The sequence below is a fragment of the Diabrotica virgifera genome, chromosome 6, assembly GCF_917563875.1.
Source record: "Diabrotica virgifera virgifera chromosome 6, PGI_DIABVI_V3a".
NCBI lineage: Eukaryota > Metazoa > Arthropoda > Insecta > Coleoptera > Chrysomelidae > Diabrotica > Diabrotica virgifera.
Genome location: NC_065448.1, coordinates 225,753,199 through 225,779,991, shown reverse-complemented (window position 1 = coordinate 225,779,991; position 26,793 = coordinate 225,753,199). Strand labels below are relative to the sequence as shown.

At 33.1% G+C, this 26,793-nt stretch overlaps 2 protein-coding genes across 4 annotated transcripts in view; one reads left to right on the top strand and one right to left on the bottom strand.

The window, feature by feature from the left end:
• Positions 1 to 17,086, top strand: part of LOC126887296 (2-acylglycerol O-acyltransferase 1-like) — a 110,468-nt gene extending 93,382 nt beyond the window's left edge. For both annotated transcript variants that reach the window (XM_050654709.1, XM_050654711.1), the window contains exon 3: positions 8,748 to 17,086. In XM_050654709.1, the coding sequence (XP_050510666.1) occupies positions 8,748 to 8,905 (158 nt within the window). In that variant the 3' untranslated portion in view covers positions 8,906 to 17,086. The remainder of the gene's footprint in view (positions 1 to 8,747) is intronic.
• Positions 17,087 to 17,943: 857 nt separating this feature from the next.
• LOC126887295 (kynurenine 3-monooxygenase) overlaps positions 17,944 to 26,793 on the bottom strand; it is a 33,069-nt gene continuing 24,219 nt past the window's right edge. For both annotated transcript variants that reach the window (XM_050654707.1, XM_050654708.1), the window contains 2 exons: positions 20,980 to 21,293; positions 17,944 to 18,097 (listed from right to left, as the gene is read on the bottom strand). In XM_050654707.1, coding sequence (XP_050510664.1) covers positions 18,017 to 18,097; positions 20,980 to 21,293 — 395 coding nt within the window. In that variant the 3' untranslated portion in view covers positions 17,944 to 18,016. The remainder of the gene's footprint in view (positions 18,098 to 20,979; positions 21,294 to 26,793) is intronic.

Here is a 26,793-nt window from a genome sequence, read left to right as displayed (position 1 = left end):
GAAAAAATCTTATACAAACAATTTTACGCAGGCTTTAAGTAACGTTCGCGATCAAAAAAACTTTTGGAAAACGATCCAGTATTTTAAGGGAAATACAGTTAAAACTAATCTAGATATTCACACGTGGGAATTATTTTTAAATAATATTTCGCAAGAGAAAATTGTCGATAATACTCTTTTTTTTTTGACGTTCGTTGTCCTATTTTGGACGCCCCTATATTTCTTAAAGAAATTAGCAATACTCTAAAACAATGCAAAAATGGCAAAGCCCCCGGACTAGATAATATTACATTTGAGTTCTTGAGACACCTCCCAAATAATTGGCTATTATATTTAAATTGCTTGTACAATCGTATTCTAGATACCGAAACTATGCCTACAGCCTGGTCTAATATTATATTAACAATGTTGCACAAGAAAGGTTCCCGTGAAGATCCAGAGAATTACAGAAGAATTGCTCTAGTAAACTGTTTAACTAAACTATTCACGCAGATATTATCTAATCGATTAACGATATGGCTGGACAATACTTCCGTTATTCCAGAATGTCAAAATGGGTTTCGTCAAGGCAGGGGATGTCTAGATAATATATTTACCCTCACTTCAGCTGTTCAGCTACAACTGCGACTTAAGAAAAGAAAAGTCTTCGCTGCTTTTATAGACCTCCAAAGAGCATTTGACTCAGTCGAACATATCTTGTTATGGAACAAACTTTTTCAGTGTGGCATTAGCGCTAAATTTATTAGATTAATTAGATCCCTGTACGCATCGGCTACCTTCCAGGTTCGCTCAAATTCACAATTGTCACGACAATATAAAATAACGGAAGGTGTTCTTCAAGGAGAATGCTTAAGCCCGACTTTGTTCTCAATTTTTCTTTCAGATGTGGAGGCCTTTTTTAGGGAGGCAGGGGCAAAAGGAATTAATATTAATGGTAATACTGATATCCTTCTATTACTCTATGCCGACGATTTGATAATATTAGGAGAATCAGAAGTTGACATGACCCGCAAATTACGAATATTGGAAACCTACACCTCACAGAATAAACTGACTATAAACACTTCCAAAAGCAAAATCTTAGTCTTCTCGAGGGGTGTCCATTTCTCCAAAGAGCGAGGATTCCTACTAAATGGTCAAAAACTTGAAAGCGTTAATAAATTTAATTATCTGGGTGTAACGTTTAGTGGTTCCTCGTTATTTCGAGAGATGGCCGTTACTACGATTGCTAGAGCCAGGCAGTCTATAGGAGCAGTAATGAACCTCTTGTCTAATGCAATAGTAAATTCATGGGAGACGAGAATTACATTATATAATTCCATTATTTTAAACTGTCTTTCTCAGTGTATATCTGTCTGGGGTCTGCGCTACTCAAATACTCTAGAACAAATTCAAACTAATTTCTTTAAGAGACTGCTGCATCTACCAAAAAATACCCCCAATACTTATGTTAGGCTAGAAGTTGGCCAAGTTCACTTAAAATACTTAATTTTTAAAATATCACTTAATTGGCTTGAGAGAATTTTACTTATGGACTCCTCTAGGTATCCAAGAATTTGTTATAACCGTCTTCGTCAGCTATGTAACAATAATGACAATAATGAGAATTATAACTGGGTAGTTCAGCTAAAAAATTATTTTTCTGAAATTGATGCAAAAGAAACTTGGGAAAATTTATCATGGGGGTTACTGAGGCATCAAAGAAACGGTTTGTTATTAAAAATGAAAGAAAAACTCTTCCAAGATGACTTATCAGCATTAACAAGTTCTCGCTATTCTTTGTACTATAAACATTTCTCACACAATAGGCAACCGCAAAGCTATTTACAACTAAGAACTCCCATATATATTACAAGACTTTATTCACAAATCAGACTTTGCTCTAAACTTTACATAAAATTTTATTATAAAGGGATTTCGTATCACATCGACCAAACTGAAAATTGTTTAATATGTAATTTACACAAATTAGAGACTCTTTCCCACATTTTGTTGGAATGTCCATTATACTCGTGTTTTAGATCACCCCTTATTCGATCATTTGTAGAGAATACCGAGAGCTTTTTTCTGTTTTTAAATACAACCCATTCTCCCACTGAGATTAAGGAACTGTGTACATTTTTTATTAATGTACTCAGATTGCGTTCATTTATATTAAATGAATAATTGTAACTAAATCTCCATTAAGCGTCGACTATTTATGTGTAATAATTTGTACTCAACCTCTTGTTATATGATTTTTCATTAGAAACAATAAACATATCTATCTATCTAGAAGAATATGAAAGAAAGTACGATAGCTTTAACATGCATAAAAAGCATCCATCGTAAAAGACAAAAAAGGTAAAATAATTACAGATTTAAATGAAAAACTGGCAAGATGGACAGAATACCTTGAAGACGAAAGACCAGAAATAGCAGTGGCAGAACCTACAGATGACACAACAGGGCCTGAAATCCTAAAAAGCGAGATAGAATATGCTATAAGGAACACTAAAGGGGGTAAAGCTGCAGGACCAGATGAAATTCCTGTAGAATTGTTGAAACTTATAGACTACGACACACTTGAAATAATGGTGAACCTCTTTAACACAATTTATAGAACAGGCATCATACCAAAGAAATGGCTCTCCTCTACTTTTGTCACAATCCCGAAGACGAATAACGCCAGAGAGTGTTCAGACCACAGAACTATAGCATTGATGAGCCACACACTAAAAGTATTTTTAAAAATAATTCACAAAAGAATATTTAATAAACTAGAAGAGGACATAAGCGCCACACAATTCGGATTCAGAAGTGGACTGGGAACACGGGAAGCTTTGTTTGGTCTGAGTGTGTTAATGCAAAGATGTTTGGATGTAAACCAAGACCTCTACGTAGAGGACTTGGTTCTACGTAGGTTTCATAGATTTTGAGAAGGCCTTCGATAAAGTCAGACACCAAAAGCTGTATGAAATCCTAAGAAGCAAAAACATCGACAGTCGCGACATTAACATCATATCCAGGTTGTACTGGGGACAAACAGCAAAAATCAAGGTTGATAATGAGTTAACCGAAGAAATTAAGATTCGTCGAGGTGTGCGTCAGGGTTGTGTGATTTCTCCACTACTATTCAATATATATAGCGAAACAATATGTCAGGAAGCGCTCCTAGAGCAAAACATTGGTATGAACATTAACGGAGAGTTAATTAACAATATACGATACGCTGATGATGACACGCTAATAGTAACAGATAACGTACCAAATTTACAGTATGTGATGGAAAACATAAACACTCATACCAATAAGTATGGTCTAAAACTGAACATCAAAAAGACTAAATTCATGATTGTAACGAAGAAGCTATACACTAATGTGAATTTAACCATAAATAATCAGCCAGTTGAAAGAGTTACGTCCTACAAATATTTAGGGGTTTGCTTTACTGATACTAATGACCAGACAAGAGAAATCAAGAGGCGAATAGAGATAGCGAGACAATCGTTTGTCAAAATGAAAAAGTTCCTATGCAGCCGGGACATAAATATAAACTTAAGAACAAGAATGTTAAGGTGCTATGTTTTCTCCGTTCTGCTGTACGGCATAGAAGCTTGGACACTGAAAAAGATAAACATGTGGAAAATGCCATGAATGTGGAAAATACCATGGACAGAAAGAGTAACAAATCAAGATGTTTTGCTGAAGATGGGGAAGGAATGCGAAGTCATAAGAACCATACAAACGAAAAAACTGGAATATCTAGGCCACATAATGAGAGGAGAAAAGTACTCTCTGCTAAGACTCACAATCCAAGGAAAAATCTAGGGAAAGAGAAATGTGGGACGTAGGAGGATTTCCTGGTTGCGAAATTTAAGGGAGTGGTATGGGTGATGTTCAATACAGTTGTTCAGAGCTGCAGCCAACAAAGTTAAGATTGCTGTGATGGTAGCCAACCTCCGATAGGAGACGGTACTGCAAGAAGAAGAAAACTGTTTGATCGACCGCTTTGAAATTTTGACTACATTTTAAGGACTACAAGATCCAAAATTCCATGTAATATAAAGGTTCTAAGTTATTTTTTTAAAAGGCAATTCACATTTATAAAAAACCGAAATTTCAGGCTTATTTTGCAATTTTCTAAGCAACAATTAAGGAGAGAAATATTTAAAAAACGCCATTTTGAAGGTTTTCATTTTTGACTCTCTTACTTAAATTCTGTAATAGTAGGGGAGGCAAGGATGCTAAATTTGCAGTTACTCGAGCGTTGTGGGACCTATTGGGTTGTAAAGATTAGGTCATAAAACCAAAAAAATTGAGGTTAAGTTTTTCATTTTAGTGGGGACTTTCCATTTTTACTTTAATTTTCCATTTTCAACAATCGTTTTTCCGATTATCGCGCAATCTATTCATAATTCGGAAAAATTTCTCAAATAATAGTTACTTATTTTTACGTAAGGAATCCAAATATGCAACAAAATATGGGGGCTCCTCTTTAAGATTTTGAAATAACCCCCACTCCACCGTGGGGGGGGGGCGTGTTTGATGTCGTTCGATAGATTTTTCAAAAGTATTGAATACGCGTATTTTCAGTTTTTTGATCTGATGTTCAATTCGCGAAATATCGCGGGTTTCCTATTTAAAATTTAAATTTACCCCCATCCCTCCGTGAGGGGAGGGTCGTGTTTGGTATCATTCGATAGATTTTTGAAAAATATTGAACACGTATTTTTTAGTTTTTCGATCTGACGTTCATTTCGCGAAATATTCGCTTTTTTATGAAACTTTGTGACTCATCCATTTCCTTACGCCCCATTCAAATCGTCAGATTTTTGAAATATACACTGTTCTGCGTGTACTTAACTTACCTTATATTAATCTGACGATTTCGAGTTTTTCTAAGTATAGATTTTTTTTCGGACCCCCCTTAACGAACTCCCCTGTATTAAGAGCCAATATATGGTAGGGTACATTTACTGGGTACAAGGCAGCTTCCCATGTGATTTTCTGACGCGCTCGAGTAACTGCAAAAATTCCCGCTTGGGTTCCCCTACCATAAGGTTCAAGAAACATAGGTTCTTTTTATATAGGTCCATACTACTCAAAACAACTGTCGATTGGCTGGCTAGGTCAGTGTCACGAGTAAAATCTGATTTCTTTGTACTAATATGTATATATCTTATTATTAACCTATCGATTTACATGGTAACCGGTCAATTAATTGCTCGAATGCAATTGCTCGAAATACAAATTGCTCGACTAAAAAAGAAAATTATAGGGTGTCCCGAAAAGATTGGTCATAAATTATACCACAGATTCTGGGATCAAAAATAAGTTGATTTTAACCTCACTTACCTATATACAATAGTGCACACAAAAAAAGTTACAGCCCTTTGAAGTTACAAAATGAAAATGGATTTTTTTTCATATATCTAAAACTCTTAGAGATTTTTTATTGAAAATGGACATGTGGCATTCTCATGGCAGCAATATCTAAAAAAAAAATTAAAGTGCAATTTGTGCACCCCATAAAAATTTTATGGGTGTTTTGTTCCCTTAAACCCCCCAAACTTTTTTGTACGTTTCAATTAAATTATTATTGTGGCACCATTAGTTAAACACAATGTTTTTAAAACTTTTTTGCCTCTTATTACTTTTTTGATAAGACAGTGTTTATCGAAATATTTTGAATATTTGTCGAATCCACCACATATTAGTATATATGGTTAAGTACGATTATAGAGACCTGTTAATAATCTGAAAATATATTTATAATTTACATTTTTAGGTATAAAAAGGTGATCGATAAAAGGTGACATCAAAAAAAGACTAAGAGACAAATAGATTTTAAAAACACTGTGTTTAACTAATAGTACCACAATAATAGTTTAATTGGAACGTACATAAACATTTGGGGGGTTTAAAGGAACAAAACCCCCATAAAATGTTTATGTAAATATATTAAAAAAGAAGCCGCAGCTCGATAAAAACTGGCTTATCAAAAAAACACTAAGAGGCAAAAAAGTTTTAAAAACGTTGTGTTTAACTAATGATACTACAATAATGCACTAATTGGAACGTACACAAAAGTTTGGGGGGGTTTAAAGGAACAAAACCCCCATAAAATTTTTATGGGGTGGACAAATTTCACTATAATTTTGTTTTAAAATGTTCCTGCCATAAGAATGATACATGTCCATTTTCAGTAAAAAATCTCTAATAGTTTTCGATATATGGAAAAAAATCAATTTTCATTTTGTAACTTCAAAGGGCTGTAACTCTTTTTATGAGCACATTTGTACTAAGGTAAGTTAGGTTCAATCGAACTATTTTTGGCCCCAGAATGTGTGGTATAATTTAAGACCAATCTTTTCGGGACACCCTGTATATCTAAATATTTATTCATAATAAATAATAATACAAAATATAAACATAAAGATAATATTTTAAATAGGACAAATTATGTGATATTCTTCGTATATAATCGTATATTAATTTATGCTGAAAATTTTTTTTTCTACAACCCTGTTAAAAATGCAATTTTTAGCACTCCATACGAGCGTTAAAAATGCTACTTTAAGGCACTAGTGCTTTAAAAAAATTTTAAGGCACTGCAGTTTGTAGTGACCGTATAGGCAATTTTGATGTAATGTCAAAAAAATATAAAAATGGAATGTCAGTCAAGTTCAAGTAAAAGTTTTTGTAGATATTGTCCTGTAATTACGTTTGTAGAAAAAATATTGTATGATATGCGTGTTAAAAGGTACATTTTTAAGGCACTCATGTGAATTGCAGAACTCGCTATCGCTCATTCTGCACACTTTCACATGCGTGCCTTAAACGTGTACTTCTAACACTTATATCATAAATAACTCCATTATTGAACTTTGGAAATAAAAAGAAAAATAACGATTTTGATTTAGTCTCATTATGATGTAGGGATGATGATAATTTCCATTTATTAGGGAAGGATTAAAATCATTAGCTTAATTTTATCGAAGATTGGCATTGCAGATTCCAAAATGCAAATAAGTGCTGATAGGTTATTGCGTTTAATAAACAATTATGAACAACAAAAAATAATATTTATGTGATTATGTACATGGAATATTACATAATTGGTCATATTAAAAGTATCTTTCTTATGTATATTTTTTGCATTATTGTGAATAAATACTTGGATAAATACACTCCTGGCCAAAAAAACCTGGACACCTTGAAAATAGGTTATTTTTGATGTCACATATCTTCTAAACCTGTTGTCCGATTTTAGTGATTTTTTAAATATATTATAGCCTTATTCTTTAACAATATCGCTGTGATAATATTGTTGCTAGACCGGTAAATTGTCATTGTATACCGGGTGTATCAATCAAACTGTGTTTTTTTCTCAAAGTTCGCCACACCCTGTAGAATATTCTAGCAATTATAAAATACTACAATTAAAACCCAACTATAGCCTCACGTTTTCTTAACATTTTGTTGTTTGATTCATTCTCTTATGTTGGATAATAAAAAAGTTAGATACTTTAACAACTAGCCATGTTTTCATCAATACAGGAAGATTTAAAATAAGTATAACAAACTTTAAGGGGTAATTTACATGAAAAAATAATGACAGTTTGCTTTATAAATGTATGTTCGCAAATGCTTTGTTTCTGAGATACAGGGTGTTGAAATTTTTCTTACAAACTGACGGTTTATGTATTGCTCTAAAACCGGTTGAGGTATGCAAATGAAATTTGGTAGGTTTTAAGAGAAAGTTATTGCGCATTTTTGACGTACAATTAAAAATTTTATATTCACCATTGACGTGCATACGAGTAACAAGACCGGGTAGTATGACCCGTATGCACGCCAATGGTGAATATACAATTTTTAATTGTACGTCAAAAATGCGCAATAACTTTCTCTTAAAACCTACCAAATTTCATTTGCATACCTCAACCGGTTTTAGAGCAATAAATAAATCATCAATTTGTAACAAGCAATTCAACATCCCGTATCTTGGAAACGAAGCATTTGCGAAGATACGTTTATAAAGCAAACTGTCATTATTTTTTCATTCAAATTACCCCTTAAAGTTTGTTATACTTATTTAAAATCTCCCTGTATTGATGAAAAACATGGCTAGTTGTTAAAGTACCTAACTTTTTTATTATCCAACATAAGAGAATGAATCAAAAAACAGAATGTTAAGAAAACATGAGGCTATAGCTGGGTTTTAATTTTAGTATTTTATAAATGCTAGAATATTCTACAGGGTGTGGCGAACTTTGAGAAAAAAACACAGTTTGATTGATACACCCGGTATACAATGACAATTTACCTGTCTAGCAACAATATTATGACAGCGATATTGTTAAAGAATAAGGCTATAACATATTAAAAAATCACTAAAATCGGACCACAGGTTTAGGAGATACGTGACATCAAAAATGACCTATTTTTAAGGTGTCCAGGTTTTTTTGGCCAGGAGTGTATATAATTTTCTACTTTCTTCGAGCAATTTGTATTTCGAGCAATTTTCATGTCGAGCAATTCGTTTTCGAGCAATTGATTTCGAGCAATTGATTTCGACCAATTGATTTCGACCAATTGAATTCGAGCAATTGACCTAGAATCGATTTATGTACCTACATCCTAATGTTTACAAAGCAAATTCATTTCGGTTTAAAATAGAAAAAATAATTCCAAGGCCCCATATTTAATTGAAATTCTGACAAACAATAATTATTAAATATACATTTTATCTTTTGTTTTAGTCGGGGAGCCCATGGATGTTCCTAAACTCGACAACGTAACAAATGAAGACATAGAAGAGTACCACCAAAAATTCACGAAACACCTCATCGCCATGTTCGAAGAGCAAAAATACAAATATGTAGAAAAACCGGAAGAGAAGAAACTGGTAATAGAATAGAGAAAACATGTGGTTATTCGGTACTTGTAATGTATCCCAAAAGTTGTTGAATCTATTGATTTAGAAATAATTTGTTGGTTGGTTAGGAATATTTGAAAATTATGTATATATTTATTTATTTGTTTCTTATATTTTTGATTTTGTTACTTCCTTGTTTTGATAGTTATATAATTAACTAAGTAATGGTTGGTTGCTCCATTTTTGCACCAATAGTATATCTGGCTTGCGTCATTTTTGAGGTCGGTACTTTTATTGGGACCGTGCAAGTTCGGAAGAGCGACACCTGGTTTCATAACTTAGCAATATTTTTAGCACTTTTAATTATATTGGCCAATTATATTAGTCCTCGTTACTGGATAATTGTCAAGGCCATAGCCCAAAAAAGAATAAGAAGAAAAAGTAAGATTGAGGTTATGTTATTAAAAGGTAAACATTGTACCTACTACAACGAAATGCCATTAATTAAATTCACTTTAATAATTGCATATCATATCAATATTGTGAAGCATTAGTTATTGATGGAGCATATTGTCAATTTGACAATTTCAATTAACAATATGGATTATTTAAGAAATGTATGTTAAGAAAGTTGCAAGATTTCTCCGCTGTACGCGCACGATCGTTTCTCGTATCCCCTCCAAGTACTTGCACACAGCGAATAGGTGATTTTTTACATTTCATGCATGCTGAGTACGCATTGAAAAAGCCGGAGCCGCCTTCTATAAACTAAAGAAAATTCTTATTTATAGAGATATTACATTAAACCTTAAAATCAGATTAATACGCTGCGCCATATTCTCCTACTTGCTGTATGTCATTGAGAGCTGAACTATTACAGACGCAATAATGAAAAAATTGGAGGTATTGAAGATGTGGATACAAAAATAACAGAACTATGCTACGCAGACGACCTAGTGTTCATTGGGGAGTCCGAAAAACAATTACAAGAAAATATAAACATACTGTATGAAGAGCTAAAAATCAGAAACATGAAAACAAACAGAGAAAAATCAAAAACAATGATAATTGGAAGACAAAAAGGAAAACATGAAATAGAAGTACCTAGATGGCAAGCAACTTGAACAGGTAGACAGATATAAGTATTTGGGGGTAATCATAAGCCGGGATGGAAAATTAGAAGATGAGATAAATGAAAGAATTGCAAAGACTGGTAAGCTGTACAATATTATTAAGAGTAACTTTTTAAAAAAGAAAGAAATACCTAAGAATATAAAAACGGAAATAGTAAAAAAGATTGTGAAACCCACTCTAACCTATTCCTGTGAATCTTGGGCATTAACAAAAAGGCAAAAGAATAGACTAATAAGCACAGAAATGAGATTTTTGAGAACAATAGAGGGAAAAACAAGGAAAGATAACATTAGAAATCAAACCTTTAGAGAAAATCTGAAAATACACCCAGTTACAACAACAATCGAACTAGGACAACTTAGATGGCTCGGACATGTACTGAGAAGAGAAGAAAAAATAGTAGAGGTCACAATTTAATTTCGACCTCGCCATGACAGTCGCAATTTATAGTGATTCGTATTCATTTCGATATTAGTTCCAACTGGGGATATTAACGTTAGGTATCATTTTGACACTGCTCAGAATTTGGGTTGGTTCTCCTGTTTGGGCGCGCGACTTTTCCCCAACACGAGTCTACGAGAAGTGTACGGTAAATTTAACCTGTAATTAGGTACAAAGAAAGAAATATGTATGTCATTGTACTCACTTTATCACGCTTTACGGAATCTGGATTTCAATGCATATTTTTTTTTATAATTCTCGTGTCAAAGTTACGCGTGAAGTTAGTCGTATTGATGACAGTTGGGGAAACGTCCGCGACCCCTCCTGTTTATTGTATTTATATGCAACCACCGCAACGTTTGTTGATAGTCTGGGCAAATTATCGAAAAAATATCATTTTTGGGAAAAGTTATTTACCAGCAATTTTATTGCTAAAATCGAATCTTAAGATTACATAATATTAGTAATATGGGGTATAACAAGTGTGGTATTTTATTTATAAACAAATAAGCACTCCTAAATCTTCTTTTTTTTTAATTAGTGCTCTGTAACTCCTAAGATTATTCCTTTAAACCAAAAACACTCAAATAAAAATTCACCGTAATTTAGTTCTGCACAAAGTTATTTTTTTCCGATTTCCTTTAACAAAAATTTTCCTGGGAAAATCCGAGTTTTCCCAAAAAAATCTGCAATTTTCAATTAAAATTTTAGGGAAGTAATTATTTATTAATAATTAAATAAATTGGTGACATGAAAGATTTTTTATAGTATATAGATTTAAGTATATATCAGCAGGCCGGCGTCAATCTAACCAATAGTTTAGCAATAATTAAAATGTTAATTAAAAAATTTCGTTCGAAATAATAACCAGAAAGATTATGATACACCAGAATAACTATGATTTTCGTATAAAAAAGCACTATACCTATTCAATGTACTTTACAGAATTGAAATGGGACTATTTGAGCGGTCTCAGGAATGTTATAAAGAAACAGTTTTTTGGCTCACAAACAAATAGAACCCCTCAGAAAATATTAGATTAAATTAAATTAAGTTAACGCTGTTGAAAAGGCAACGGCTTGTTCAAAGAAAAATAAATTGAATTGCGAAGATAGGTTCCAGGTATAACCGGTCAAATTTGACCTGCATTTGCGACAGAGTTATCAACAACAGGATTTCAATCTTTGAACCATTACCTTTTTATTCCGGTCCTCTTTGTACATACAAATTTTCATATCTTCAAGACACTCATAACAAGAAAGATTTATATGTCACCAAGTTATTTAATTATTGATAAATAATTACTTCCCTAAAATTTTAGTTGAAAATTAAAGATTTTGTTTGGAAAACTCGAATTTTCCGAGGAAAATTTCCGCCAAAGGAAATCGGAAAAAAATATCTATGTGGAGAATTAAATTACAGTGAATTTTTAGATGAGTGTTTTTGGTTTAACGTTAAAATCTCCCGAGTTACAGAGCAATAATTGAAAAAAGATTTCGGAGCGCTAATTTGTTTATAAACCAAACAGCACACTTTCTGCTGACCTTGCATAGCTATGTATATTACTAATATATGAAATCATAAGATTTGATTCCAGCATGTCCAGCAATAAAATAGCTGGTACATAATTTTCCTTGTTTTATACTAATTTTCCCAGATTATTTATTACCTTACACCTTTCATTGAGTTGATAATTCAAGTTGTGGACATTCTCAATTATTATATTTCTAATTTAATACTAGTCTATCTAATTCCTCCAAAACCAGCAAATTTCCATAAAACCCAGCCATATTCATACCTTTTGCTTTAGTTTTCCTTGCAAGAAACAAACAAAACACATCTCCTAAACTAAACCTATCCTCGCTTTCGGCCATTCATATTCATTCATGTCCGTGTCACAATAATTTCGACTCGAAATTATAATATCATAATATCAACCACTTTTTTGGAGTCGCTATTAATTTGGATAAGTCGCTATTTTATGACATCATTTCGTTAGTTCAACTAAAATCCACAAGGATCGCAAAGTCGCATTTCAAAGTCACCATATTGATTGCGACCTGTTTTGAGTCGAAATTTGAATTAGAATCAGGGCTCAGATCTGGCTTATTTACTATTTTCATATTTCAGGTTATTATTTGAAAACAGATTTACATTTTAAAACAATATACACTTTAGCAGAACATGTATGTAGCAGAAAAGAAATGGAGATGGGTAGGCCATGTGGCAAGAACATCGAACGACACAGGTGGATTCGAAGGTTATTGGCATTCACATCCCAGCGGCCCTGGTTTCTCCCTGCCATTACTTGAATGTCCTGATAGAAGCGTTCCCCTTGTTCTTCACATAGTGACTTAGTTGGTTTATTAGAATAGCAAAATTATGATTATTAAACTAGTTATCTTACTATTTGCTCAATAAAACATGTAAACCGTGTTAAGATGACTCGGTCTTATCGTACATCACAACATAATAATATGTATATTTCAACAAAAATAACCGTTTAGTGACATGTTTTTATCTACTTTTAATTTTTAGCCATATTGGCTTATCCATAATAGTTTTAACTGTTACAATTTGCATTGTAAATGCATTTACAAGGAGGAAAATCGGAAAATTCACATTTTTGGGATATTTTATGAGTTAAAGTTGGTTATATAGTCTTTAAAATATGGAAAAGTGACTTTAATACAAATATCGATAAATACCTAAAGATCTAGCTCAATAAGTTTATAAGGCTATTTTGTTTTTGTATACAAGTGATGAGTGCGCTAATCGGCAAAATAACGTAAAAGATGGAAAACATATTAAGTTGTGAGATAAAAAGAGATAAAACCAGTAGAGGTGGGAAATTTAGCGATAGAAACCAATAAATTTACATTGTATTGATTTTTTTCCCACCTTTAGACGTACCGGACGAGTTCGGCAACTGTATAAACTTTATATGAAACCAACGAATATACACTCATATAGAAGCCATGTCAATTTGGGAGAAAGGGTCACAGTTAGTATACTTCAAAATAATCCTGTAGATGTCGACCACATAAACTTTATTAGGTATAGTATAAGGAAAAATTTGAAGAAGTTAGTTCTAAGAAAGATTCACTTATTAAAAAGTATTGAAAGTTAAAATAACATTTTACTTTCTACAAAAAATCTATGGTGCATGAGTAGGATTTGATTTTTAATTTTATAAAATGCAAAAATTTAAGGCTAAACATTCCCAGCCTCACTCTTCCATATTTTGGAAGCAGTAGTAGCTTGTTGACCAGGGATAGTGAGGTGGTGAAGGGGAATCACATGAGCACCTCCTGGTGTTACGGGACCAGAAGTAAAAGAGTCAATTGTTCCTATTATAGGATAGGAACCCTAACCAGCGCATACCAAAAAATTACGTTAAAGTGTGCTTCTATATGCGTCTATATTGGTTAATAAAACGTATGAAGGCTGTGTTATTCCCATTGTGTTTGTTTAAGCCTATGTGTTAAGATGCGAATATATCACTTTACAATACATCACATTTTGAGGTTAGAAAAAAATCAAACATTTTTAACATTAGTACCAAATTTTGACTGGTAGAGGAACTCTCACAAATTCACATGAACCCAGACAAATTCCCCCTCCCCCCCATTTGCTCAAACTTTTCAGATCAGCAGATACTCTGTATGCTCATCATATTTTCAGTATTAAACTAAATACACAATAAAATAGATAATTTTTAATACGTTGTAAAAAACAACTACTAGACAACTAGACAAACAGGAATTTTTTCAACATTTCGTTTCATTGGAATAACAAAGTTCTAACTGCCTATGGTGCCATTTTTAGTTATGACTGTTTAAAGTTTCTATGTTATGTAGTTATTTTACTATTATCGCCACTTGTATGTGTTAACAATGTAAATTAAAAAAAAATAAATATATTTTTATTAACAGTAAAAGGTTACTTCAATAGTTAATACAAAGGAGTTCTGATTTGAGAAATAAATTAAACTTATTAAGTCAAGTTCTATCTTACACATACTCACATACATAATAATATACCCCTGTTTAACAATTAGTATATAATAAAACAACTTCAACTTCTTTAATAAAGTCTTATTGTTAACTTATAAACACTTTTAGCTCTTGCAGATAGGACCTTGTGTACTTAGTTGACTGTTTTTATGTCAGTTAGAACCTTGTTAACTTATAAACATTTAAAAGTCTCTCAGATAGAACCTTGTAACTTACGTATTTCAGCCACCTGTTAATAGATGTCGGTGCTAGTATCATATTAAGGTGAAGAACATAAAATAGAACCAAGTTACATAAAAATCTCAGTTTAGACAAAAATTGCAGATAGAACCTTGTTATTCTGACGCAACGATTTGATCAACACCTTCAGTACTACTTGTAGCGGATTTATCAATACGAGAATATTTAGAGCCCGTTCACATGATAGGCGCTTAACGCCCTTTTTAATAACGCGCGTTAAGCGCCTCTCATGTGAACGGGCTCTTATAGTCTTATAAAAGCACGTTATGACTATGAAAGTCTGTATTTTTCACATGTGCATTAAGCGCGCTGTACAGTTTCACACATGCTCATTACACGTGCTATAATCTTTCACCTGTGCATAGGGCTTTTCAACCCTTCTCATCTGTTTCGGGAACTTGTCATATGTCGTGTAATATTAATATACGACATATATGAAGGGTTAAGGGAAAAAACAAGGAATGCCATGTTATCTTTGTTCTGAGAAAATGGGAAATTTAATGTTTGTGACTACATATTTTTAAACCATTGCACTGAAGCAATAGTATTTATTTTTATTTAGTAAACTTAAAATACATTGTATTTAATACACAAACACAATTTAATCAAATTTTCAAAGAACAGAGATAAAAAAATTAAAAAAGTACCTAACTACAAATAAAAACTGAAAAAAACAAGGACTGTCCAAATGTCACGTTGTATTTTACATTACAATATTACTTTACGTTACAAACATTAGTTGCGCCAGCTGATAGAAAGGCTGAAAACAAAATTATTCCAACAAAAATTGCAATAAAGATTATAACAAAGGGCAATGCAATATTTTTTTGGTGGTCTAATGCAATGGTCGCCTGATTTTTTTGACTTTTTGCTAGCAGCCTTTTTAAAATTATAGAATGTCTGTGCCTTACGTTTGTGTAACTCATTTTGAATTGTTAATTACGAATCTCTGTAGCAACCTTGTCATAATTTTAATGATTTTAATGTCGTCTGGAATTCATCACATGCTGAACATTTGTCTGATCTTGGGTAACCAAAGGACAAATTAAATTTCGTGTTAAAAATTTGCCGATATGTAACGTAATAAACTTTATTGGTCGGATGTTTTTCTTTAAACAAGTTGAACATTTTTGTAATATTCAAACTCTCTGGTAAATACTTTTTCTTAGATTCGTGTAAACTGTAATGGGATAATCTAGTTTTAAAAGACTTTGTGGTTATAATATATTGCTTCACGCGATTCTGGATGCAACTTTCTATGCTGGGAACTACGTTTACCACGTTTGTCTTGTCCAAAAGTTCCTGCAGCTTTTAAATTTTTTTGTAGGTGTTCAATTTTGCCCTTAGTTACGCCATGTGTTGACATGAATGCTTTAAAACACACATTAATTTCTTGGGAAACTCCATTACGCTTAACTCTAACTTCATTGGCCGTGTTCTAACACTTCAGGCTTTGGAGCTGAAGTTGTACAGAAGGATCCTGAAGATACCATGCACAGACAAAGTCACCAATGAACAAGTACTACGGCTACAGGTGATGAACACAACCGCAGATTTGGTCAACATAGTGAAGAACAGTAAGCTGCAGTACTTGGGACATATAATAAGAAATCAATGCAGATACGAGCTACTCCAATCCAGTTTACAAGGTAACATTGAAGGAAAAAGAGCCCCAGGACGAAGAATATCCTGCCTTGCTAACCTGAGAGCATGGTATAGAAAGATCTCAACACAACTATTCCGTATAGCAACAAAGTCATCATCGCCAGAATGATCGTCAACGTTCGGAACGGACAGGCACGTTATGAAGATGTTTCTAACAAACATAAACAAAGGAAACTAAACGATTAAACTCGAAATAAAAACGTAGCTAATTTGTTTCTGTTCAAGTGGACTCTCCTTGTTTTTACCTCTCACGCGTGGACATTTCCAGTTTTTATCCTTCGCAGTACTATTTTAATTAGGCATATTTATCGGACGGTCCAAGTTATTATCTACCAGTCTACTGTAAATAGTAAATACATAAAATATCTGTTAGATAGTGTCACTATCTTAATTTCTTATAAAGTGTGACATTCCCTGTTTTTTTCCTTCACCCTTCATATGACAAGTGTCCATATTATGCATTTTTAAATTATTTGTTAAAAATAAATCTAAATTGCACTGGAAGGCTAATTATATCTACAAGAAGATCATTTGTAAGAGATTCGAGTGACTTAAGTACATATTTTAAAGACATAAAGGTTATAGAAATAAAGTCTGAAGATTTTAAAAATGTTTCATATGCAGTTTTGCTTTGTTAATTTTACCTAGTATATACAATATACTACATTGTGATATCGTCTCCTGTATATTATATTAGTAATATAAATTGTTTGATAATGTTTTAAAATGTTGTTTTATTATAGATACCGTAAGATGGGGCTACTTTAATCCCCGGGGGCTATTTTAATCATAACTTCCCGCCTAAAATATAGTTCATTTCAATCGAAACTGATCGAATATTTCGCTGTAATTTTTATACGTGGCAACAGTGGAATGTTATTGTTAACCGTGTGAGTCGTGTTTCACGTGTTCTCTGGCAAATATACATACATGTAAGTATTAAGTATTATTATAAGAAACAATAATTTGTGCATATTTTAGCACCAAAATTACTTCTATGATCTGTGCCTAGGTTTCTCACATTTAGGACTTTGATATCTCTCGTGACCCGTCTCCCATCTCCCTCTAGGTCTCGTCCTTGATTTGCCAGTTTATGGCTTCCATCTGGTAACCTTCCTAATCAGTAGGTCGTTTTTCCTTCTCTCCCAGCCATCTCGTCTGCGCTTTAAAAAATCTTACTATATCTTCTCTCTTCATTATACCTTCTTTTCATTTTCCGTTTTCTATTCTTATCGCGAATAAAACCTTCCTAAGGAATTTTCTTTCGAATATTCTTAATCTTTCTTCTTCTTTACCTGTGGGGCAATGCGTTTGTAACTACTAGTCTGTTTGCAACTCTGTATATTTTCAGTTTTATATTTCTGGATAAGTTCTTGTCCTTGAATAGCGTATGATAGCGTCTATTTTCGATTTTAGAGAAAACATGAAAATAGTTTCGGATAAGGAAAAGTCAGTAACGTTCTTTCAGACCAAAATATGACAAGGCTGTATTGTATGATCAATTTGTAGGTATAATACTTGGTAACGATAGGTAGCAAAAGGTTTGCTTTATGAATTTTCAAGTTTCTAATAAAAAGCAGTATAAATATGCAAATAGTTTATTAAAATGTTTCATATGTTTTTATTGATAACACTTAGTTGTTAAAAAAGAAACAACTTATGGAATTAATTTTAAACTAAGTAAGTATATAAATACTACGAGGAAAATTCCAATAGCCATAAAAACTTGACGAAGCACCTGAAAAGGAAAACAATAAAATAAAACAATACAAACAAAATGATAACCATAAAATCAATCTATTCAATTCGAGTCTCACCATTTATGTTTCAAGGTTGTTGAGAACTCGATTAAACCGACGAGTAGGTACCATCAGGTGACAATTATTAGTAAAATAATGTCAGTATATGCTAATAGCTGTGAGATAGCTTTAGCCCTTTAGGTGCTCTAGGGTGCTCAGTAAATGTTAAGCCTAAAATTTTAAATGAGAAAATCATCCACCGTCAAAGGCGATGACAGAACTCAACAACTCCTTTGAGATCTGGACGTCTAATAGAAGTATTCTGAAAACCTCATTGGTGGATCACGTTACAAACACGAAGAAGAACCATAACCATAAAGGAATAACCTTGCGAGTCACCATCCAAGACAAAATAGTGACCAAATGGAATGTGGAAAGAAGACAAATATCTTGGATTATAATTCTAAGAAGATAATATGCAATGTTGCAATGTTACACAACTGTTTAGAGCAGTTGTTTCAAAAGTTAGAGTGCTCATGATGCCCATCGGACTCGAAGAAGACAAATTTAAAATAACAATGAATACGATCAAAATAATAACAAATGAAAAACAGTTATGATTTACGAGGAAAACGAGGAAAACGAAAAGCCCTAGATACAAAGTTTACTACTTTTTAAACAATTAGAATAATTGAAATAAAAATATAATAAACAATATTTTAAATCCAAGACTTTTCGTTAATAAACTGCTTTCTGGCTGCATCCCATATCTCCGGATTTTACAATATATAATCACATAGAGACGACGAAATAGGAGAAAGCAAATAGAGGACACTTAGGCCACGCATTTACCTTCTCCTCGTCTAGGAAAAGGACCGAAAGACAGTTTCTAAATACTCACAAATTGAGTAAAAATGAAAAAGATAAAAAAGGGTTCAAGGCAGGTTTTGTTTATATTCGATTCAGAGTTGGACCACCATCTCCATATAGTAACTATTTCAGCATCCTTATGCATCATCAGTGAAGATTATGCAGTCACAACTCTGAAGGGAATACAAACATTCTGCCTCTTTTAAAGCAAACCATCGCGATGCGATGAACCCGCCTTTTGAGACGCAAAACAGCGACATCTCTCGTATTACGAGGAAAACGAAAAGCCCTAGATACAAAGTTTACTACTTTTTAAACAATTAGAATAATTGAAATAAAAATATAATAAACAATATTTTAAATCCAAGACTTTTCGTTAATAAACTGCTTTCTGGCTGCATCCCATATCTCCGGATTTTACAATATATAATCACATAGAGACGACGAAATAGGAGAAAGCAAATAGAGGACACTTAGGCCACGCATTTACCTTCTCTTCGTTTAGGAAAAGGACCGAAAGACAGTTTCTAAATACTCACAAATTGAGTAAAAATGAAAAAGATAAAAAAGGGTTCAAGGCAGGTTTTGTTTATATTCGATTCAGAGTTGGACCACCATCTCCATATAGTAACTATTTCAGCATCCTTATGCATCATCAGTGAAGATTATGCAGTCACAACTCTGAAGGGAATACAAACATTCTGCCTCTTTTAAAGCAAACCATCGCGATGCGATGAACCCGCCTTTTGAGACGCAAAACAGCGACATCTCTCGTATTACGAGGAAAACGAAAAGCCCTAGATACAAAGTTTACTACTTTTTAAGTATTTAGAAACTGTCTTTCGGTCCTTTTCCTAGACGAAGAGAAGGTAAATGCGTGGCCTTAGCCAAAGCCGCACACCAAAGAAACATGAAACGAAAAACATGAAACATGAAACGAAAAACATGTTTCATGAAAAGAAAACACTGCTAAAAACATCTCAAAGTCCGCCTACTAATGAAACGAGTGTGATTCATGCTCATGACACATTTTTATTTTCGAAGAGTCTCATAAATGGCCGGATATATATTTGTTTAGCAGTGGTTTATTTCCATGAAACGTAATTTACGTTTCATGTTTCTTTGATGTGCGGCCGGGCTAAGTGTCCTCTATTTGCTTTCTCCTATTTCGTCGTCTCTATGTGATTATATATTGTAAAATCCGGAGATATGGGATGCAGCCAGAAAGCAGTTTATTAACGAAAAGTCTTGGATTTAAAATATTGTTTATTATATTTTTATTTCAATTATTCTAATTGTTTAAAAAGTAGTAAACTTTGTATCTAGGGCTTTTCGTTTTCCTCGTAATACGAGAGATGTCGCTGTTTTGCGTCTCAAAAGGCGGGTTCATCGCATCGCGATGGTTTGCTTTAAAAGAGGCAGAATGTTTGTATTCCCTTCAGAGTTGTGACTGCATAATCTTCACTGATGATGCATAAGGATGCTGAAATAGTTACTATATGGAGATGGTGGTCCAACTCTGAATCGAATATAAACAAAACCTGCCTTGAACCCTTTTTTATCTTAGTTATGATTTAATTTCGTTTCAGAGACCATTACCATCTGTTGACGTACGTTTCAACCTCTTGGTGTCTTCAGAACAGCCTGTGGTGTACTCTGAATCGAAACCAAATCCAACTGTCAATAGCGACATCTATTAAAAGTAACGAGAAATATAGAAGATTTCTTAAATCGGAAACAAATTCTGGTTTTTACCTGTTCCCGATCGTTCTACAATTTACAAGAAAAATGGGCGATAAATAAATAGAGATGAGGAATCTACGATATGCATTCCACCATACGTCAATTTATCTAGGTAAAGATCAAACGAATTTTGATTCCTAGTACTCAATTCGTGAGTAAGAACGAAAGTAAATGAAAGGCAATTAAGATTTAATATCATTTCAGAGATCAACACCATCAGAACAGTCCAATAATAACAGTTTAGAGATAATTATTCAGGCAAACTTACTTTGTCTTGCCACCTCCTGTTTTCAATGCATTCCTGATATTCCATGGTAGTGAAGCTAACAGAATTATATAATGGAATCCAAGATGAAGGAAAAATTCTATACAAAAAATGGTCCAGTGACTTTCTAACTCTGAATCCAAAAGTGTTAACTAAATCTCTCATTTCTAAATAATTGTACATTGATAAATCGGATATTCCGTGTGTGTTTTTCAGTCGTAGTTTGCTGTACTCTTTGATGGTTAGTTCGAAGTTGTCTTTGTTTTTGTCCAATAAGTCGTTTAGGAAGAAACAGTCTTCAAAACCGGCATTCATACCTAGTTCAAATAAAGAAATTAGGTTAATTATTGATAATTTACCAATACTTTATGAATATGTGTTATTTATACTAAGTAACATAAATCCAAACCATTATATCAAAATAAACAAACCATCAAAATTTCAATCTGATTGAACGAACTTTAACAACGACTACGATCAATATACAGTGTGTCTGCGTAACTTGGAACCATATGGGAAACACCATATTTTTTACAAAGTGTTCTGCATAGTCTGGAACGTAAGATGCAATCATCGGATTTCAAATTTTATCAATAATATACCAGGTATGTCAAAAAATATTAATTTCGCTCAAGAGTAAAGTGCCTTTATATTTCACAATATCGAAAATTGTTATTGAGAAAAGTTGTTTGGAATTAAAAATTATGTTATAATATGCATTTAGACTTTTCAAATTGAAAAACAATTTTTGAAAATTTTCCTTACATTCCAGATACCCAACATCATGTTTATTTAAGATAACTCCGTTATTATTAATTTTGCGAAAAAAGTTATCCTTTATAAAAATGTCTGAATAGTCAAAAAACTAAAATGCAATCATAAAATATCAATTATTTTCAATTTTATATGAGGTATGTCAAAAAACATGAATTTCGCTCAAGAGTAAAATACATTTATAGTTCACAATATTTCAACTAGAAGGATGAAATTGCATATTGAAACATACTTTTTAATTCCAAATAACTTTTTATAATAACAAATTTCAATATTGTGAAAAATAAAGATACTTTACTCTTCAGAGAAATTCATATTTTGTGACATACCAATTTGATATCTTGTAATTGTATCTTAGTTGCTAGACTATGCAGAATAATTTTTTTTTTGTAAAATTAATAATAACAATCATGTTGGGTGTCACGTACTTTGAGGAAAATTTTCAATTTTTCTTTTTCGGTTAGAAGGCTGTAAATGCAGATTATAAAATAATTTTTAATCACAAACAACTTTTTTTAATAACAATTTTTGATATTGTGAAATATAAAGACACTTTACTCTTGAGCGAAATTCATATTTTGTGGCATACCTCGTATACTATTAATAAAATTTGATATCTGATGATCGCGTCTTAGGTTTTAGACTATGCAGAGCACTTTATAAAGAACGATTTTTTTTCGTAAAATTGATATTAAAGTTTCCCATATGGTTCCAAGTTACGCAGACACAATGTATATAGTATGGTATAGTTAGACCCAAACCCAGACATCCAAAGTGAAAGTTATCCTCCAACACCAAATTGTTCTATATGGTCCACATACTGTTCAGAAAAAAGTCACACCATTTTGAGCGTCGGGTTTGGGGGGCAGAGGGGGAGAAATCTGCAAATTCGTCGTTTTTTAAGTTTTTCGTCAATATTTCTAAAACTAAGCGGTTTAGCATGAACAACCTTCTACACAAAATTTTTCTACATTGAATTTGAAATAAAAAAGCCCTATGCATAACCCTTCTAAAATGAACGGTTCCAAAGTTACGGAGGTAGTATAGTATAATTGGTCCAAAAAAAGGCCTAATCCAGACATCCAAAGTAAAAGTTTTCCTTCAACACCAAATTGTTCTATATGGTCCACATATTGTTCAGTAAAAAGTTGCACCATTTTGAGCGTCCGGTTTGGGGGGGAGATGGGGGAGAATTCGGTAAATTAGTAGTTTTTTTAAGTTTTTTGTCAATATTTCTAAAACTATGCTTTAGCGTAAGGACTGTTCCATAGAAAAATGTTCTACATAAAATTTAAAACAAAAAAGGTTCTATACAGAATTGTTATAAAATCAACGGTTCCAGAGTTACGGAGGGTGAAAAGTGGAGGTTTTCGATACTTTTTATATTTACCGATTTCTCCCCCCTCTCCCCCCCAAACCCGACGCTCAAAATGGTGTGACTTTTTTCTGAACATTATGTGGACCATATAGAACAGTTTGGTGTTGGAGGATAACTTTCACTTTGGATGTCTGGGTTTTTGGTATAGTTATATCATAAATATTGCCCAAAAAATATAAAAAGTATGGAAAACCTCGACTTTTCACCCTCCGTAACTCTGGAACCGTTGATTTTATAACAATTGTGTATAGAACATATTTGTTTTAAATTTCATGTAGAACACTTTTGTGCATAACATTGTTTACGCTAAAGCATAGTTTTAGAAATATTGACGAAAAACTTAAAAAAACTACTAATTTACCGGCTTCTCTTCCATCTCCCTCCCAAACCGGAAGCTCAAAATGGTGTAACTTTTTACTGAATAATATGTGGACCTTATAGAACATTTTGGTGTTGGAGAAAAACTTTTACTTTGGATGTTTGGGTTAGGTCTTTTTTTGGACCAGTTATACTATACTACCTCCGTAACTTTGGAACCATTCATTTTAGAAAGATTATGCATAGGGCCTTTTTTATTTCAAATTTAATGTAAAACAATTTTGTGTAGAGGGTTGTTCATGCTAAACCGCATAGTTTTAGAAATATTGGCGAAAAACTTAACAAACTACGAATTTACCGATTTCTCTACATGGTATTTAGCCGTTTGGCCCATCAAGATTCACGGTTATATGTTGATGGTCATATAATTCAAAGAGTACCCAGTTTTAAATATCTTGGTTGCCATATTACTGAACAACTACATCCAGATAAAGAGATAAAATGTAGAATCGAGATAGCCCGCACGACATTTTTAAAAATGAGGTCATTCTTCTGTAATGATACCTTGCAACTTCAACTTCGAAAGCGCATGATTAAATGCTACATTTGGTCAGTCCTCTTGTATGGTGTCGAAGCATGGCCATGAAAAATATCCACCATTAACCGTTTGGAGGCCTTTGAAATGTGGCTGTACAGACGTGTTCTGAAAATACCATGGACGGCTATGCTGACAAATGTGGCAGTCCTTAAGAGAGCAAATGCTACCCGCGAGCTGCTTGATAACATCAAATATAGAAAGATGGTCTATTTTGGACACGTAGTAAGGGGAGACCGGTATAATATTCTTCAACTTATTATGATGGGTAAAATCGAAGGACGCAGAGGAATTGGTAGAAAGCAGGCCTCTTGGTTGAAGAATATCCGGGAGTGGACAGGAATAAAGAAAGCAGAACACCTATTTAGAATAGCTCGAGACAGAGACAGTTTCGCCATGTTAATCGCCAACGTCAAGGGGACTTGATAGGGCACGTTAAGAAGAAGAAAGTTACGAGACAACTACACAATAATTTATTAACCTTGAGTTTTAGTTCCCTATTTGTACCATAGACTTAAATAATGATAGACGGAGTGTCATTCAGAGCTGTGACGATACCATCTTTTTTCTTTGAATCAGTGCTGTTTCAAGGCAAGCTGCACACCAAAGAAATATGAAACGAAAAACATGAAACATGAAAGGAAAAACATGTTTCATGAAAAGAAAACACTGCTAAACAAATCTCAAAGTCCGCCTATCAATGAAACGAGTGTGATTCATGCTAATGACACATTTTTATTTTCGGAGAGTCTCATAAATGACCGGACGTATATTTGTTTAGCAGTGGTTTATTTCCATGAAACGTAATTTACGTTTCATGGAAATAAACCACTGCTAAACAAATATATGTCCGGCCATTTATGAAACTCTCCGAAAATAAAAATGTGTTATGAGCATGAATCACACTCGTTTCATTGGTAGGCGGACTTTGAGATTTGTTTAGCAGTGTTTTCTTTTCATGAAACATGTTTTTCGTTTCATGTTTCATGTTTTTCGTTTCATGTTTCTTTGGTTTGCGGCTTGGCTTACGCATAGTAAAGCTGAGACGGTAGTCCTCCCTTTCCGTGCCTATACTCACACTTAATGTCATCTTAGTTTCTCGATACAATGTGCTAGAAAGAGATACCGCAAACAAGTCGAAGAGATCTTGTTGTCAAGTCAAGTCAAATTTATTCATCACATGCGACATTGTACAAAGTACATGTATGAGACAAATCAAAGTTACAGACATACAAAAGTATATAAATTAATAAATACGACAAAACATACTTAAAAGTTATTTTTAGAATATGGCTCTAGCTCACAAATGTATTACACCTCCGAAAGTTTAGCTGATGTAAATTCATTCGTATATCTATTGGCAATTTGTTAAAGAAACTTATGGCTGCATTGTGCTACCTTCCAACAAAACAGAACGATGTTGTGGAAGCATAAAGTGATTGTCTCTGAATCTTGTTGAATAAACATGGTTAAATTGAAATTTATTGAATTCATAAATTTTGCAATGTAAATCCATTATACACGAAAATATATACAGACCAGGAATTGTAAGAATATTGTTTTGTCTAAAGATGCCTCTACAAGAATCTCTAAATTTCATTTTATACATTATCCTAATAGCTCTTTTCTGAAGTACGAATATCTGCTCTAATTCAGAGGTGCAACCCCAGACTTCAATGCCATATTTGGCTATTGAGTAAAAATGGGCAAAGTATACTGTTTTTAATATTGATGTATTGAAGAGACGTGAAAGAATTCTCAATGCATAACATGCGCTACTTAATCTGGATTTCAAATTAGAAATGTGGTTTGACCATTTAAAATTACTGTCTAACAGGACCCCCAGCAACTTCGTGCAGTCTGTTTTATCTATTGCTGCTTGTATAGTGGCTTGATGGTTTAATAAATTATTTGACTTGAAAATCATATACTTTGATTTCTCTTCATTTAAAACTAGTTTGTTGGATAAGAAATAACTGTTGATGGTGGATAGTATCTGTGTAGTTTTATTTTGCAAATTTTGATCGGATGTTGCTGTGACTAGAATGTTGGTATCATCCGCATAACTGATAATGTTAACTCCACTCAGTGAATTAGTTACCAAAGATATATCATTAATATATACTATAAAAAGTATAGGACCCAATACACTACCCTGAGGGACACCATAATGGATATCCAATGTGTTTGATTCGTTTAAAAGTAAATTAGATGTTATCTTTACTTTTTGTCTTCTATTTTCTAGGTAGGAAGTAAACCGTTTTAGAACTGCACCACGAATACCAATCCCCTCAAGTTTTGTTAGCAACAAATTATGATCCAAAGTATCAAAAGCCTTGGACAAATCGAGAAATAAACCACATGCCTTCTCTCGTCTGTCCAAAGCATCCAACACTAAGCTGACGAAATTTGCAAGAGCTGTAGTTGTAGACTTAGAAAATGTAAAACCATGTTGAAAATTATGCAAGACACTATGCTTTGTTAGGAATGCGTTTATTCTAGTATAAACCAGAGTTTCAATTATCTTTGAAAACACAGATAAGAGACTTATAGGACGGTAGTTGTTAAGGTCATCTTTATCACCACTTTTAAATAAAGGAATTACAATAGATAGTTTAAACATACTAGGAAATATTCCTTGTTGAAAAGAGGCATTACAAATATCCGTCAGTGGATCTGCGAGAGCGTGAATGCATTGTTTTAATAACTTAGGGAAATCTGATCAAAACCACAACTGTGTTTGGATTGGAAG